At 43.1% G+C, this 17,367-nt stretch overlaps 1 protein-coding gene across 1 annotated transcript; it reads right to left on the bottom strand.

Annotated features, from left to right (window-relative positions):
- Positions 1-3,243: 3,243 nt before the first annotated feature.
- trmt44 (tRNA methyltransferase 44 homolog) lies at positions 3,244-15,445 on the bottom strand. The gene is made up of 11 exons (XM_071899019.2): positions 15,082-15,445; positions 14,869-14,986; positions 13,880-14,099; positions 13,681-13,749; positions 13,116-13,223; positions 12,354-12,425; positions 10,614-10,720; positions 9,968-10,151; positions 8,429-8,777; positions 4,206-4,322; positions 3,244-3,614 (listed from the first exon to the last, which is right to left on the bottom strand). The coding sequence occupies exons 1-11, from the start codon at positions 15,413-15,415 to the stop codon at positions 3,370-3,372; spliced, it is 1,923 nt and encodes a 640-aa protein (XP_071755120.1). The 5' UTR covers positions 15,416-15,445; the 3' UTR covers positions 3,244-3,369.
- Between the last annotated feature and the right edge of the window lie 1,922 nt (positions 15,446-17,367).

The raw sequence follows: 17,367 nt of genomic DNA, 5'->3' as shown, positions 1-17,367 counted from the left end.
TTCCTGAGAACTGTTTTCTAGTTTGTTTCTGTTGTTTTTGGCACGATGATGCATTCTTTAGACGGGGTGAGCGACACAGCTCTGATGATTTGTTTGATATCCGAGGGCCAGGGGTGGGGAGACTGACTCAGTGTAGGTGGGGTGGGGGGCGGGAGGGGGTGGGGGGGTGGAGGATCAATCCTGCTTGCTCTGGATCTCCTCCGGGGTCTCCAAGGCAGCGATGCGAGGCGGACATAAACAGAGTCATAATGACGGCTTATTGGATGGGGGTGAGGAGGAGGGGGGGGGCAGGAAGGGCTGGGGTCAAAGGGTCGCAGACAGAGTGAGCATGAGTGTGTGTGTGTGTGTGTATGGGAGGAGGCGGGGGGGGATGGCGAACGCCTCCGCTCCCCGGCCACGTCACGCGTCTCAGCAGTGAAATGTAGGGCAGCAGGTCGATTGGATGTTGGGAGAGCCGCAGGAGCGTTCTCGAGAATTGATTTCTTCCTGGAAACAATAATGACACTGGGGGGGAATGAGGGAGGGAGAGAGGGGGAGAGAGAGAGAGAGAGAGAGAGAGAGAGAGAGAGAGAGATGACTTGTGCAGCTCATTAAAACCCACACATAGCTGTGCATTATATGACTGCAAACAACAGAGCGCTTCTCGTCAAAACCAGGACCGTCAAATTCCATAATACTGTACGTCCGTCACAACTTCCCAGCTACTGCACTGTCTTTCGCCCTCTTGGTTCTCCAGCAGACTACGGGGCTTTCTTCGGTGTCGGCTCTTCCTCCCTGCGTTGACCCTGTGGTCAGATTGAGTAAACGGCGTACGTCTTCATCAGTATTCAATGATACAGCCATGGAGCTCCAGGGGATTTGGGGGCATCCAGTCTGCTAATATGTAACTAACCTTAGGCTGTCCCCTTCAACCACAGTATGGATTTTAGCCCTCTGAACAGGAAAAACAAGGAGCAAATGAAGTGTGCAATATGTATGGCGACTGCCTGACACAGGGTTCATCACTGTGCTTAATAAATCAAGTGATTATTGGTGTGTTGATTTTTAGCCCTTTTCCCACATATTGGGTATCTTAGGTGAATTTCCTTTACATTAAAGCTGCACTGGGCATCTTTGCACGTTGGCGGCTCCAAATGGCAGCGAGAGGCAAGTGTTTGAATTTTGCGGGCTTCAAAACCCAGAAATCCTGTAATGTGACGTCAGTAAACTGCACACAACATGCTCATGTTTACCGACCCGGCTGTTCTGTGATGCTTTATACCAAAAGGGACAAGAGAGGAAAAAGATCTAATGTTGATGAGTCTAGTTTTCTCTGGACGGTTTTCAGTTTTCTCAGTCGCTGCTGTTTATGAGAAAGTTTGTGTGTCACGCTTAAGTTTCAATCTGTCACCTCCTGTTGGTGGAGAAGTGTTCACACCCAACACCAGAATTTCATTTGGGTAAATAGAGCAAATCTATGGTGTCTCTGTTGGGGTGGGGGTGTTGCAGCCCCATTTCCTGATTTAGGCAGATAAGACGGGTGTATTTTTACAGAAAAATCTTCCCTAGTGCAGCTGAATGAGAAAAATGAAGCCAGACAGCTCAGATGTAGACTTTTGTATCTTTTGCACTTGATTGAAATTCTTGATCTTTATACAATGTTCCTGAGGTGGACGAATTTCAAATGCAAAGTCTGTCTTCATGTGGCTGACAACAGCAGCACCAATCTGGCATCCCAGGCTACACACAGGGTCAACAGGTGTGCAGGATGCTGTGCATTACAGACAGATTTCTCCACTCTGGACAGATGGGTCTGATGCCCCCCCCCCCCAGAGAAGCCTCCTCTCATCACCCCACTGCAGGCCGTGGGTGGGCCCTACTGTCTTTGACTGACATTTGAGCTGCAGGGTCTGGGCGAAGCGTGGCGGAGAAGTACAGCAGAGAGCAGCGGTCCACAGGGGACGGCATGCAGCGAAGCCCTCAACTCTAGCCAACAAATAATTCATACTCCTAACATTTACTTTGTTCAAACGCTGTCCGGTCTTTGCTGCTGCCCCGTCTGTGAACCTCAAAGTACCTGGCTGTGGTGAATTTACCGCATAAGTGAAGTGTAGAGGTAAAATAAGAACGCAGAAGTTTTAAAAGTTTTGCTCCAGTGGAGGAACACGAAGCAGGGCAGCGCTGAAAAAATGCATGAGTGCTCAGAAAACCCCTTGCTTGGATAAATAATGGTTAAAAAGCTTTGACAAAAAGCTCTGACAGACTTTTTCATCTTTAAAAAAAACAAAAAACAAAAAATGTATTTTGAAATCCACATCAATAAGTAACAATTTCCAGGTCTTTACAAAGTTCCACTCCTGAAACAAATAAAAAGCCAAATGAATGCTTTGAGATTAAATTTCAGTACACTGCAAAAAATGAAAAGTTGTTCAGTGATTTTAACTTGTTTCCAGACCTATCAAGCTTATTTCATGATATTTTTAGACAAATGATCTCACTGCACTGGCAGACAATCTTGCTGGTTTCAATAAATTTCACTTGATACATGCCAATATGACTTCTTTCAAGAATTCATCATAAAACAATGAAGAAAATCTTGAAACAATAAACTCCACTCCATTTCACTTTTACTTTTTTAGTAAATGTCCTGAAACGAGTTACATTATTCTGAAAAAATGACAAACTTGTTGAAAAAACAAAATTATCTGCCAGTGCAGTAAGAATATTTCACTAAAATCCTAAAAATAAGCTTGATAAGATTTAAAAATAAAATAACAAGTCTGTCAGAGTAAATACCATTACTTTCTCATACTTCTGTCACATTTTCCCCCAGGTGTCAGCGAGCTCCAAGCCTGAAACTTGAAGCTGCACTAGGGCAACTTTGCATGTTGGCGGTCCCACATGGCAGAGAGAGGTAATGGTTTGAATTTTGAGAACCTCAGTATCCAGTAATGATGTAATGTGACATCAGTAAACTGCACATTCCTGTGACCGAAATCTCTTCTAGAGGTGGTGAAGAAAATCTTTTCACAGCAGGTTCAGCCGCAGACCGACGGAGCGCTCGCTTGCTGCAGTTTAGGAGACTGTTTTGGGACGCTCGTCCATTGCAGCCCCATTTCTGATTTAGGCAGATAAGATGGATATATTTTCCATAAAAATCTTGCCTATTGCCGTTTAAGCTTAACCTCTATACAAGTACTTGCAATACTAATTAATAATTCCCCAAGATCCCTCATACTGACACACTGTTGCATAGAACAAAGGTTACTGTATTCACCAATATTTAGTTTTAGATCAAAGGTACACATATATCGTTGGTGGTCATTTAAAAATCAACTCAATAAATTCAAATGAAATGTCCAAATAAAAAGTTCAGAATGAATGAACCAATCAAAGGGCATCATCGCTCTTTATCTTCTTCAGTGGTCTGGTGGAGGGTCGGAGGTCATCGGGTCCGTGGGCAAAAGCGCACTGTTCAGCCTGCAGGGGGCAGCCATGAGGGTGGTGGGCGTGGAACCAGCAGGGGCGAGTCTTCAGGGCGCCGAGGGCGACGGGCTTCCTCTTCACATTGGTCCTGGAAGTCTTCCTCTCGCTCATCACCCGCCAGTCTCTGATATAGACCCTCCCTCCTTCCACTAGAAGAAGAAAAGAAAAGGGAGGGGAATTCAATCATCTGTCGTGCAAGAAAGGCTTCAGAATAAAGTGCTCTGTTAATATTCCTTCATATTAGCAAAGATTACGAATAAATCTAGTTGAAGTGTTCCTACATAATGCTCACTCCAATCAAAGCAATTAAAACCTGGTTTACCCATTCCATAAAAACAAACTGGTTAAAAATGAGAAGGCAGGCAACGTTCCCAAAATTGCTTTACTGGCCAAGGAGATGGAGAAAGAAAATACACTGAATGTACTAAATATTAAAGGACATCTTCCTGAGTTGCAGCCCCTTTTGCACACATTGTCTCAAAGCTTGAAAATCCTTCTCTAACTCGTCTGCTTCTCTTCATCTCCTCCTTTGTGATTGGTTTAGATTTAATAAGGGAAATCAATAAGGCATAATGGCCTTCACCTGGATTCACCTCATCAGAGAATCCAGTGAATGAAAAGAGTAAGTGCTTGCTAATGTTTTGCTACAATGAACTACATTCGGGGAAAAAACATTTCTTATGCAATGCAAACTTCCATGTTTTTCTATTTGGTGTGGACCAGCTTTGAGGCTGAACTACCTCTAAAGACTTGGTGGTTGTTCTTGAGGAGCGTCTGCAGGCCTCCACACTCCTTCTTTAGGAGCTGCAGGGTCTCCTGCTCCAACAGCTCAGCCACCTCTCTCACAGAAAGACTGCCTGAAGAGGAGGAAGGAGGGGGAAAGAAAAAAGAATAGAGGGAAAGAAGAAGAGGAGGGGGAGGTCGATCAGTTTAACATTTCTCAATATCTTGGCACACTAGTTCAGGTATGTCCAGAGGTTTTATTTCTTTGTCTTCTGCTTCGTCTTCACCATTAAAGCCAAAGTAAATTTTCCTTTTCAGCTGGTTATGTCTGGTGCATTCGGCGAAGAAAGATGCATTAAAGACAGCTGATAGAGTTGAGTTGAGCTTTTGTTCTGAGAGGCAGAGCCATTATTACAGAGCGGGATGAGAGCAGAAGTGTTCCAGGAGAGACGGGGTGAGAATGAGAGAGGGAAGATCAATGCTATATACAGAAACATTTACAGGAAAAGATACTTCCCGCAGTCAGCTTCCCTCAGTGTCAGTCAGCGCTGTGAAGTGTGCTCAATTAAAGTCTCTCCAACAAGCTGTCACAGCGACCGGAGTGCATTTCACCACTGCCTCTCCCACCGGCCATTTGAGTGTGTGAGTCATTGTCGTCACCAACTAACTACTGCTGCCTCCCCCACTGGGACAGTAATTTTAGATACCAAAAAGTAAAGAAAGGAGAAAGGGGGCTGATATTGAAATACACCAAGCCCCTAATCTGCTTTTAATCTCCAAACCGACTCCGTGCCGAGCAGATAAATGACGTACGCCGTGTGTCCGCCGCCGCCAGCCTTTGGGTTTCGTTCCATGAGAATTTCAGTATTTCTGGCTTGCCCTTTTTCCCCCAGAAGGGAATTTAATCGGGGCTGACCTTTGGTTTGTATAAATGACAATCGCCTCCTCTTTCTCTGACATATTGGAGAGCGCCTCGCCACAGGGTTTCTGATGCTCCTGCTGCTGTTTCACAACATTATTTGACCTAAATCTGCAGACAATGTGATGTTCCAGCTGGTGCAAAGCCACTAATGAAAAACGACATAAGACCAATGTAGCCTATTGTTTGAAGTTAATCATTAAATTGGGGATATTTGTCTGCTCTATTGCACCTGGAAACTGTGATGGTGACATGACACCTTCTGCTGCAACACTGAGTCCGACTACAGGCTTTGTTTACATTGTGACTTATTGGATTTAAAGACATTTTCACTCTGAAATATACTGTCTGCGCTTTCAATACAAGGACGTAGTTACACATGTATTTTAGTGCTGTTAAGTTTGTTTACATTCGTAATGCCTGTACAAAATGGAGTAAAATAAACCTGCATTTTGAGCTATAAAAAAAAAAGTGTTTTCCCATCTACCACTGAAATTCGTCAAAAACATATGCGCACCCAAATACATCCAAAATTTAGAAGGTCACATTGCTGACTTAATCCTCAAAATATGCAACACACACCCACATGCACAGGAGCCTGCAAAGCCAAACAAAGTCCTGCGGTCCAGAGTGTGAAAGCGGGCAGACGGCCGTCTCACAGCCCAGACGCCAGAGAGCTGCAGCCCTTAATATAATATCAATACACAGTTTAGAGCTGCCCTTTACTGCCTGCAATGTTAATGGGGATTAATGGGAGAAGGGCAGTATTGACAATGTGGACTCTGCTTGGACTGAGACCAGGCGTAGATTATTATTAATGGCTTAGCTGTAGGTACATTTGGACTGCTCCAGGTTAAACGTCCCCTGTGCAAAATAAACGCTAAGATGGCCAAAGATTGATTGCTTGTTGGGGGGGGGGATTGTTTTTGCTGCTTAAGCCTGTTCAAAATCAGGCTAAGTGGAGGAAAAATTAGCTCTAAAAATGTTGAGCGGTGAATACAAAATTTGAGAGGATCACTTTAAGTTGCAAAAAAACACGGGTGTATCCCAGAAAGTTCAGCAGTTTCTATGCTGCAGCTATCAGTGAGTGAAAGGGAGAGTTTGCCTATCTGTTCCTGCTCTTGTCTATCAGACCTAATAAATACTTTGCAGGTTTAATTAAGCAAAGCATCTGTGACGGGAGGTTCCCACTTGATAACCTAAATATTCACATATTCACTCTCACCCACCCCCCTCTTACACCCAAGCTAGGTTAGGTCACACAAACTGCACAAGGGAGAGTTACATCAGACCTTGTGTTTTGGTAACTGCTACCTCTGTCTTTCACAAACAAGAATAAGGATACAAGGAAACAAGAAATTGGAGTTTAATGAGATGATGTTTAGCACAGCAGATTGCCACGCATGACTCCAGTGATGAAGCGGTCTCTGCAGAATGCGTTTAGAAATGAACGGGTTACATATTGACTTTTGCCCCCATTAGGGCAACATCATTTTATAACCATAAGAGCCAAGGCTTTTGTACAGTGCTACAGCATCTGCTATTTGGAGCATAGCAGCTCCAAATGGCAGAGAGAGGTAACTGTTTGAAAAATGTGAACTTCAATACCCAGAAATCATGTAATATATAGTAGTTTTTACTCATTTGTCTGTGCTTATGTGTTTTGTATCTTCTTTTATGCTGCTTGTAATGCTTCTGGTCAATGTTTGCATAGTTTTTACTCATTTGTCTGTACTTATGTGTTATGTATCTTCTTTTATGTTCCTTTAACCTTCATCCATCAACCTTCCCATGGACTACAGATGAAAATTAGCCTGTATGGCTAAATCTGGCATATTTACATGGTGCATCTAAGTTCTTATGTTTATTAATGTGCACTGTCCCTTTCTTAAATAAAATAAACATAAACTTAACATCAGTAAACAGCACACAGCATGTTTACCAACCCAGCCGGTGTGTGATACCAAATTATACCAAAGGGACGAGCTGCTCTCTGCTGTTTAGGAGACAGTTTGTATTTCACTCTTAAGTTTAGATTCATCACTTCCTACTGGTGGGGAAGTGTCAATACCTGACATCAGAATTTCATTTGACCAAATAGGGGGAATCTAGAGCATCTCAATTAGCAGGGATAGGATGATCTTCTCTATTGCAGCCCTGCTCTGTGATTTAGGCTGATAAAAATATTGCCTAGTGCAGCTTTAAAGAATAGTTTAATATCAAGAAAAAATAGGCAAAAATATCAATAGTCCTCATGCTGTTTGAAGGTGCAATTAAAGTGGGCCGCCGCCGAATACCAAACTCCTTTAGATGACTGTGAGGCTCACCTGGATCTGTTCAGCACAGCCTGGCTTTAGCCTGAATTTACCCTTTGTTCTTACACAGCAGATGAGATAACTGACAGGAATACCTCAATACAAATGCGTACTCATGCATAAATCATGGATCATGGTGCATTATTCATCCAGTCATCTCTATACCGAGTTACAGACCCCGTCTCTCTTTATTCCCTCCTTCTCCCTCGTATTCTCTCTCTCTCTCTCTCTCTCTCTCTAATTTCAGCCCTGACATCCTGACAGAGAATTTTCTGTTTTAATCATAGTAGACCTCATCTCCTTATCTCATTCACATTGTGTGTGTGTCTGTGTGGCAGCGAGGGGTGCAGAGGCGTTGACAAAGGTGATGCGTGGGTGGTATATAAGTGAGAGTGTGTGTGTGTGATACGGTGTGTGTGTGTGTGTGGCGCTCTCTGCTCTGTGCGGTGCAGGAAGTGGCTGGTGGAGGGTGAAATACTGACAGGGTTCAAAGTGGTGTCGCCCTGTGCCATGTGGGTCCTGCCGACTGACACTGATGGGGGGGCGGGGGGTAGGGGGGTATGGTGGAGGGGGGGCGGGGGTGTTAGATAAAATGATTTAGATGGTTTAGATGAGAGTTACAGGCTGCAGAATCCACCGACATGGCGCTGTGCCACGAAGCGGCTCGCAATGTATTTTAAGGTACTGACAGGAAATGTGAGAAGTGATTCATCACTCTTGTTTTGAAAGTGTTTCACTTGTTCAGGTTGTATCTGCAGCTGTCCTGCATCAGATATGAATCACAAAGCCTTGTAACGAAACCCTCAGAAACCCAATGTTCATAATAATAAACACCGGGGTCAGCAAACATCAGAAATAATGCGCTCTAGTTTTGATTTAATCCGAACCTGTTCAGCATTTCAGAAACAGCTCATCTACGGGGGAGACTTAGTTTTCTGTGTGACCTGGATCTTCTTTTATTAGGCAGAAGAGAAAATTGTGGCTGTTGTGTTGCGGTTCCTCCTACCTCCTTGGTTCCAGGCACTGGGAGAACCTCCGTCTTCATCCTTGGTCATTCTCAGTAGAACGTTAGCAACCCGCAGGACAACACCATCTACAAAGTCCCGGGGGAGAGCAGCGCAGTTTCGAACCGTTTCAACTCGGTCTCGGGGCTGGAACCCGGCTCCCCAGTCGTTCCCGGAAGTCCTGTCAGTGTCTGTGTTGTCATGGCAACTGTCCCCGTCATTTTTGACCTCTGACCCTTGAGCTGTGACCCCAGAAGGAGTCTGGCGGCTCTGGACGTAACGAGCTCTTCGGTGCTCTGCCTGGGCCTCGTCAGACAGCTGGTAGGTTCTCGACTTTCCTACCAGACAAACCTGCAGAAGAAGAGGTTCACATCAGACCAGGGTCCGTCTCCCTTGGGTGCTGAGGACTGGAACTCTACAATGAGCAACTCAAAGCAGAAATAACGATGCTAATCTGCCATATGTGTGTTACAATCTACAAAATGAATAACAGAAATGCCACCATGATAGATAGATAGATAGCACTTTATTAATCCCCTTGGGGAAATTCATATATGATTGTGTATATATCTAACTGATTTTGGAGAGAACCACTTTATTTAATACCAATGACCTCATCAACCTGTTCAAATGTTTTAACTTTTTAGAAAAAAGGTTTATTAAAAGGTTTATAGGCTCATCTCTAACTTTCACAAGAATAGAGCCAACAAAATTAAAAACTTTTCCAACAGCTTTTGCGTTTATGAACTAACTGACTATGACTGATTCCCATACAGTAAAAGCACATTAAACACTTGCTTGTTGGTTTAATGTGCTCATGTGCATTGTAGCCTTAATGACTACTAGCTATAAAACAAATGGCCCTTCGGGAACAATAAAGACTCGCTCCGCTACTCTACTCTAGGAGACATAATCCCAGTCTAAATGAGGTTCAGGTGGAAACGAGGCAGCGATGCACAGCTGTGCCGGAAATCAGTTGCTATCAATGTTGTGCCTCCAAGTCCAGTGGCTCACTTGCGAGGGTTCCTTTGTTTTTATTTAGAAATAGATTTTATGGCACTTCTGCTTTATTGGATGGTCACCAAGGGTGTAATCTTAAACCAAAACTAAGACCCTTTCTAAGACTAAGACTATAAAACACTTTCGTTGACTGAAAAAAAAAAAAAACATCCTAATCTGTTGTCTCAAATTAGCATTACTTGATAAATAGCGTTGTTTATAGAGCTGTTGTATAAAAGCAATATCACACTCGAGGTCATGCTGTTATATAGTATAAATGTAAGGGATGCCGCCGCTTAACCTGTTCTAACTTCTTACTGTCGTTTAAAGTGCAAGAAAGTCGCATCACTTTCTCCAGAGCAAGGAACTTGGAAAAAAATGTCAATGTCAACAATTTTAAATTGTACAATAAGGCAGCAAAATTTACATGAAACGGGGGTTCTTGGATGCATAATCTAGGCCTATAGGTGAGTTTTGAGTCTGGACTTTGAGTTGTAAGTCAGAGGTTTGAGTCTGGACTGGGCTGTACAGTGTAAGCCTACCCGTTTGGTGGAAGGTATTCTCAGGCAGTCCTCCTCAGTGTTGAAGCCACTGGCTTGGCTGACCTCAGTGATGAAGTCTATGTATTCCTTATACTGGGACTTCTTACACTGCCGCCTCTGGTATTTTCCGTAGAAGTCAAAGAAACAGCAGGGGAGGACAAAGTACCGGCAGGAGTAAGAGGACCTGCAACGTGAAAACAAAAGGAAATCCTTACTCAGTGCTGCTGAAACTGATTCTGTAAATCTTCATTGGCAAATGCATTGAATGTATGTTGCTGTGGTTACACATTCCTGTACGTATTTTCCACTGTAAACAGCCTGTTGGTTGTGTTTAAGCAAAGTTTGAGCAACAGACAGGAAACGCCAAAACATTGAGGAGGGAGAATCCATCACAGGAGATTTCAAAACACTTTATCTCTGATCAGATAAGAGGAAAAAATATACATCAGACTGAGGCTCAACATCGCCATCAGGTGGCTGTCTCATTAAATGCTACTGAATTCACATGCATGGAGGCAGGCACACACACACACACACACACACACACAGTCTCTCCCCTGCCCATGGAGCAATAATGTTATTCCAAATTGGAGAGATCAGCTGGCACTTGAGCGGCTGAGTGAGATTGTGTCTGCTGATGACTTGCCTGGCTGCGATGACGGGGATCCAGGGTGTGAGCTCGTCCGAGTGGTTCCCAATCAGCCAGTCCGTACCGGGGAATAAGAAGCACTCGCCGGGAGTGATTGCCTTTTCCTGAAATAGCAAAGACCCCAAAAGCACAAGAGCCCCTCAGACCGGGGGAATATGCACGCTGCCGTAATTTGATTCTGAATCACTTATTATAAATTGTTTGAGACGCGGCGGCGCTGCGCCAGGAGGAAAACTCCTGGATCCTCTCAAACTTTTAATATGTCAGGGGGGAATAACGCCTCGGGAATAAACTCCTAAAGAGGATGTTGTTGATTCAGGAGGATGTTGCTTCTTATTTGGCCAAATCAGAGACTAATTGGTCTAGGCAAAATGATCATCAATCATATAATCTTAACAAATATAGCCAAGAATTTATGTAAAGCTATCTGTATTGAATTCATTCCTTAGGTAGGCCCATCATCAACATCAGAAATACTGCAAGTTAAAAGAATGGAGGCCCAGGAGATCCAGAGAGAGTCCAAATGAAGGTTTAACACGGAGTACTGCGTTCCCGAGGGTCCGACCAGGCCGGTCTGCCACTTCCGCCTCGGCAGAAACACGGTCAATAATAGATGAGCGGCAGTGGGAGCAGTCAGCAGCTCGTTGTCAAATGAAAGACTGAAGCTGAGAGGCAGACGGGGAAGTACGGTGTGTGTTTTGGGGAGGTTTCCCTGCAAATGTGTGTGTGAGTCTGTCTGTGAGAAGTTCAGTCCCATCTGCAGCGGTACTTTGGTTACACTTCGCTCTCTCATGTATCTCTCAAGTTCCTTGTAGCGATCATTAAAGTGGGATTCCCTTTAGCAAAATGTTTCACACTTTCCACCTTTTAGCCGACAATGCTGACTGCTCCAGGTAATCTTAATGTAGGGATGTCACTCCTTTGATGCTGCTAAACTAAAATATACAGACTACAACGATGGAACTGAGACCATTTTTTTCTGCATTATGCTTTTCAAGAAAACAGCAGTTCATGAACTCCTATGTTTCAAGGTATATGTGTCAACAAATGAACATGGCCCATTTAAAAAACACTTAAAGGCCCAATCCTTAATCCAAACGGTTCACACCACCAAGGAATCCAAGAATCTGATTTTTTTTTTTAGTCTCAAGTAGATTGGCCAACATTTTGATTTTGAAGCTGTACAAAATTACAGTATTTATGTATTCCATGTAAACAATTAGACAACACAAACATATTTTGAGCTATCATGGGACTGAGGAAATTGAGACAAATATATTCTCCATCTACAAATGTTTCTCTTCAGGAATCTTCACAGAGTCTCAATTACGCTCAGTGGATTTATACAAATGGATTTTTGAAGGGTAAAAACTGCTGAACTGCTGAATAACCTCTGCAAGCTTCAGATCCATCAATAACTCCATATTTTTATACATACCAGCTTCACAATTCATTAAAAATCTGCAGCTGTTAAAAAATGTGTAGCTGTCACATACTGACAGTAGTATCAATCAACCAATTTAAGAGTGAAAAAATATAATATAATAAAAAATATTCACTCCAATAAATCAAAACATAAAGCAGTAGTGGGGTGATGGTAGTTTAAAAGTGGGCGTCACATTCAAATTACAGGACATGTGACCTGGATTCCCAGTCTTAGGTGAAATGATAACAGCACTAATTAAAAACCTGAATTCATCTACAATCAAGCTTCTCCTTCATGTTCACCTGACTCACCTCTAGCAGAGTCTGCGGGCCGTACATGTCCCAGATCTTCCTCTTCCGCACGTCGATGCCCTTTCCAGGATGCTGCAACACAAGACGGCGTGACGGTCAGCGGCTAATCGCCTCATCGGCCGGCCCGACCTCTGCCACGCTCACACTCTGCCCGCCGACCGCTGTGTGTAATTTCAATTACACCTGCCCCAGTTTGTGACTGGCCGGCCGGGCGATGTGAGACCACAGATTAAATATGTTCAGAGGCATTAATCCCCCTCACCTGGGCTCTGACCGGCCCCATGTCATCGATTAAGCCGCAGATGAATATTTGGCTAATTAAAAGACCTTTGCCTGAGAGGTCAGTCTTCTTCATGGGGCGGTTTATCTGGACATAAAGGTGGTGCATATAGTGGAACAAGTCAACCAGAGGCAAATTCAACTGAATTTTTTTTGTCAATATTCAAAAATCCGGCTGAATGCATTCTCTTCAATAGTACTATTTTGCAAGCAAAAGTCTAATGATAGCTAATAATTTCAATTATATTCCCTAATGAATTTTATTATCATGCCAGCAATCATTTTCAAACTAGATTGCTGATCCATTTTTCAAGTGGTTGATATGAAATTTTGATATTAAAGTCTAGGTTTGTTCTGTGAGGTTTGATATAATATGTTTGGAAGTCTAAGTGCTCTACCTATAAAAACATAAAGCTGAAAATGGCTGTCATTTCAACTGGGTACGGTAGACAGAGGCCAACGTTCACACAGTCCTGAACTCACCCCTTCATTGCACAGTATGTGGACCAGCAGGCCGTTTCCACAGCCCAGGTCCACAAACGACTGTCTGGCAGTCAGACTCTTCTCTGCTCGCTCCTCGGCCCACAGGACCTGCACAGCACAGACAGACAGTAAGTACTGCAGTATGTTCATGAGAGGTTTCACTCATTCTGGCAAAACCCCAATCCACAGGAGCAATACGGCTCCACCTGTTGAGACCCTGTCACTCCACCTGAGGATGTTTTATCAACTGATTTATTGGGTTAAAGACATTTTTCACTCGCAAACTGATCGACTCAGCTTTTTATACACGGACAGATGGCATGTGGCAGATAAATATGAGTTTCACACGCATGGTTAGACATGTTTGTTTGGCAATGGACGTAAAAAAGACCTGTATGCCATTACAGTGGCATATGACAGTTGCAAGAACCTTATTTTCCCATGTATAAGTACAGTGAAACTCTTCAAGAATCCATGCAAAATTGCAAATACAACTACAATTTATATTGCCAAATAAATTACTGATTGGGGCGTTAAAACACATATCAGCCAAGCTTAAACTCACCAAGAGATATGTAGCAATAGCAACATCCTCAAAGACAAACTTCTCTGGATCCGTCACTTCGGGCCAAACCTGGGCATACGAATAAAACATCAGTAATAATGATCTATGCCCAACCTAAATGATGAAATTCAGCCATGAGACAAGTTTATAAATACACAAATGAGCAGCAACAAGTCTTCAGGTCTTCCACTGCGTTTACCTTGACCATCTCCTTGTACTTGTCCTTGAGCTGCTGGTAGGTGAGGCTGTACTTCTCCACCGGCAGCAGGGACAAGGTGCTCCTGAACTCGCTGCTCCGGCTCTCGGAGGCCCAGCGCACCAGTTTGGGCAGCAGATCTCTGGACAGCCAGGGCAGCTTGGGGTAGACCAGCCCGTCTGAGAACCAATCGTCTGGACTCAAGACATGCAGCTCCAAGGCCCTGCAGGAGAGAGGGGAGTCATCTAGACTTTGTTCTTCTGCGTTATCCAGTTTGTCGAGGGTTTTAAATATGAAAACATTTCAATACAAACAACAAAGCTGCATCTGGGGAGAAGAGAATAGAGACGGTGCAGGAAAAAAGACATCACTGCCAACACATTATCCTAAAATCTACTTCCACACCCATATATACCAATACTACTGCTGCTACTACTACTACTGTTACTACTAATAATAATAATGCAGCATTCAGATAACCTTTTTGGGATGTGGACAAGATTTGTGTAGTTCATTCTTTATTTGCGACAATCGAGGAATCAGTTATTCTGTGTGTGTCAGCTTTCATCAGTCTGCTAAGGGGATTCAGGACTACAAGTACGTCAACATAACTAAAAAAAGAATAAAGAATATTTAGGAGAGGCTTGCTTCATTCATTTTCTTAAAGTATCCACCGATTACCTTGCACAAATAGCCTAGAAATAAAATACATTAGTTCAGTGTACAGGTATTTTTCTAACTGTCATCTTTCCCTTCTGTCCACATGAAGGCATTAAGTATTTTAATGTGAATTCAAACTTAGAGAGGAGGATTCAGGAGATTTAAGTGTCTTTGTTAACATTAATTAAACATAGGCTGAATGTGCGAACACAGTCTTGAAAGCGCATGTATTCAGTCATGCTGATCCACAGCAGGGAGAGCCAGAAGTTTTCTGTATCACTTCTTATTTGAACTTCCTCTGTATGACAGAATATGGACATTTTCCCACTCACCATTCCTCCCCGTCCTGCTGGAGGAGCTGGATCTGATAAACGTTGCCCTTCTTTTGAGAAACCTGCCCCTCTGCATCCTCTTCAAACGGCAGAAAGGTCACGCGCTGCCTGTCAAAGTCTACAGAAAGTAAAGAAATACAAAAAGAGGCCTTTAAAATGCATTTAAAACGAACATAAGATAGCAGAACTGAGCAGAGCCTTTCACAATCTTACCTTTCAGTATAACTTCTTTGTGTACATTTGAGCCGTAGCAGTTCACTTTAGGAATAAATGTTCTGACAGTGGAGGACCAGAGTTTTTCCGTTTCGTGAGCAGATGAAACTCCACTCGTCAAGAAGGATAAAACATCACTCGACTCTTTGGGATCAGGGTGTAGCAGCGGTCCAACAGCCTCAGCTCCCACATCTTTACTCTCCGTCTCCTTGGCGCCGCACAGACGTTTGTTTACAACGTGAGGTTTCTTTATCCAGACGTCGACAGCGGACCAAAATCCCTCGGGAAGAGTCTTGCATTCTCCTGGGAACTTTATATCAAACAGTTTTGGCATAATTCAACGTCAAACAGGACGGCATGCCATGTGTTTACAAAACCCGACCAGCTGACTTCCGGGGACTTTTATTTTGTACGTTCAAAGTAAAAGTCCCGGTAAGAAAACAGGGGCTTTTTAATAAAGCGTGCATGTAAAATCTGTTCGGATAATCTTCCAGATCATATTCTAACATGAAAACATATTTTTAAGCTTTATTATTAATAATGCTATATTAAAAGGTAGCGAAATGTTGTCGCTCTTTGATGACGTTTGCACACTCAACAAATATGCTTTACCCAAATCATACAGTAGAGAGTGCTGTTGTTCTTTATCTAGCTTTAGGCAGCAGCCAATATACTGACTGTTGATGCAGTGAACCTTTTTGAAAAAATGTAATTTAAAAGCTGTTTTGAAAAACGAGAAAGTTGTAAATGATGACTAAAACGAAACTATTTCCAGGGATACTTGAATCAGCACTTTCTTCCTTTTTTCTTTTTATTATTTTTATTGTTCCAGCCAACAAACTACTACTAGTAGTAGGTGGGCATATTACTAGGATCCACATTGGTTGATGCCTCAGTGACTTCTAGTCTTCCTGGGGTCCACAGAAGAGTCAACATGATAGAAGAAGAAGAAGAAGAAGAGGAAGAAGAGGAAGAAGAAGATTCCTAGTCAATAACTGTGATACCTTTCCTATAATTCCACAACAGGCTCAGTGGCTATAAGCTAAATGCTTAAATCAAAACCCTTGGATCTTGTCACAAGCTCTCCTTTTTCTGTGTGCTTTGACCTTTGACCTTTCCGTAAATGATGCCAACAGTTTAATTCAACAGTTGAATCGCCTTGCCTCAAAGCCTTCATTCATTGTCACTCTTTGTTCTTCTGTCATCTCTCATGTATCTCTTGTCTTATTCATCCATTTCATTATATCCACTGCCAGGAAATCTTTACTAAATTACAGAGAGCAGAAGTAGAAGTCAGAGTGGTGAAGAGTGGAAAAACTGCACAACAGTCTGGCTCCCCAGGCATGACTTGGTGGTTGATTGGATTGGACTGGTGTACACCAATCCATTCCTGTGAAAGCACTGGTTCATATCTGGCTCATATCTACTCTGTCACATTTCTCTCCTCTCACTTTCAACACTCCCTCTGCCCAGTTCAAAAGACTGAATGAATCACCCAGCACGTCACATCTGTATAATACTTCCACGGTCACGTCCCTTCACCTCCAGCCAGGCCTCTCGCACACACAAACAATAAAGAAAGACCTTCCCACACTGTAAGCTGACACTCAGAAACTTTGGCCCCATGAATCTTAACATCAGATAAGGTTGAAGACAGTAGAAGCAGAGTAAATATCCCTCCCACACACTCCTCGTTCGCCCCCGAGACTCAGCTGCTTGTCGAAAGGCGGACTTGACAGGTTGTTACCTAACTACCTGTCCGGTGGGTTTAAGGTGTATCACTGAATTTTGAATGTATGAATTATTCAGTGTTGATCAGATGGGGAACGCTGCTGCTCACTGGAGGCGATCATTGGAAATATGGGGAATCCATAAGTAGAGGAGAAAAGAAGAAATAAATCAAAGGCACTCTCCTCTGTATAAAGTGAAAAAGCCTTTATTCTTGGCTATTTCACGTTAAAGTGTTACATCCTGGTTTACTGGTGCATTTTCTAACATTTTAACATGGAATAGCCAAGAATAATAAAGGCTTTTTCACTTTATACAGAGGAGAGTGCCTTGGATTTTTCCCTCTACTAATTATTCAGTTCTAATGTTTTTATTGTTTGCCAACCTTTCATCGTTATTGTTACTGTTATTGAGTGTTGTTTGCAAAGCACTTTGTAGCATTATGTTGTTTTGAAAAGCGCTTGGCAGTTGATGGCCCCCATACTCACTGCATCACGCGACACAAAAAACAGTCACACGCCTTATCAAAAGCTGGATTTGTTGTCTTTGCCTGGTGGA

This window comes from Centroberyx gerrardi, chromosome 23, assembly GCF_048128805.1.
Source record: "Centroberyx gerrardi isolate f3 chromosome 23, fCenGer3.hap1.cur.20231027, whole genome shotgun sequence".
Lineage (NCBI taxonomy): Eukaryota > Metazoa > Chordata > Actinopteri > Beryciformes > Berycidae > Centroberyx > Centroberyx gerrardi.
This window is presented reverse-complemented; position numbering and strand designations above follow the sequence as displayed.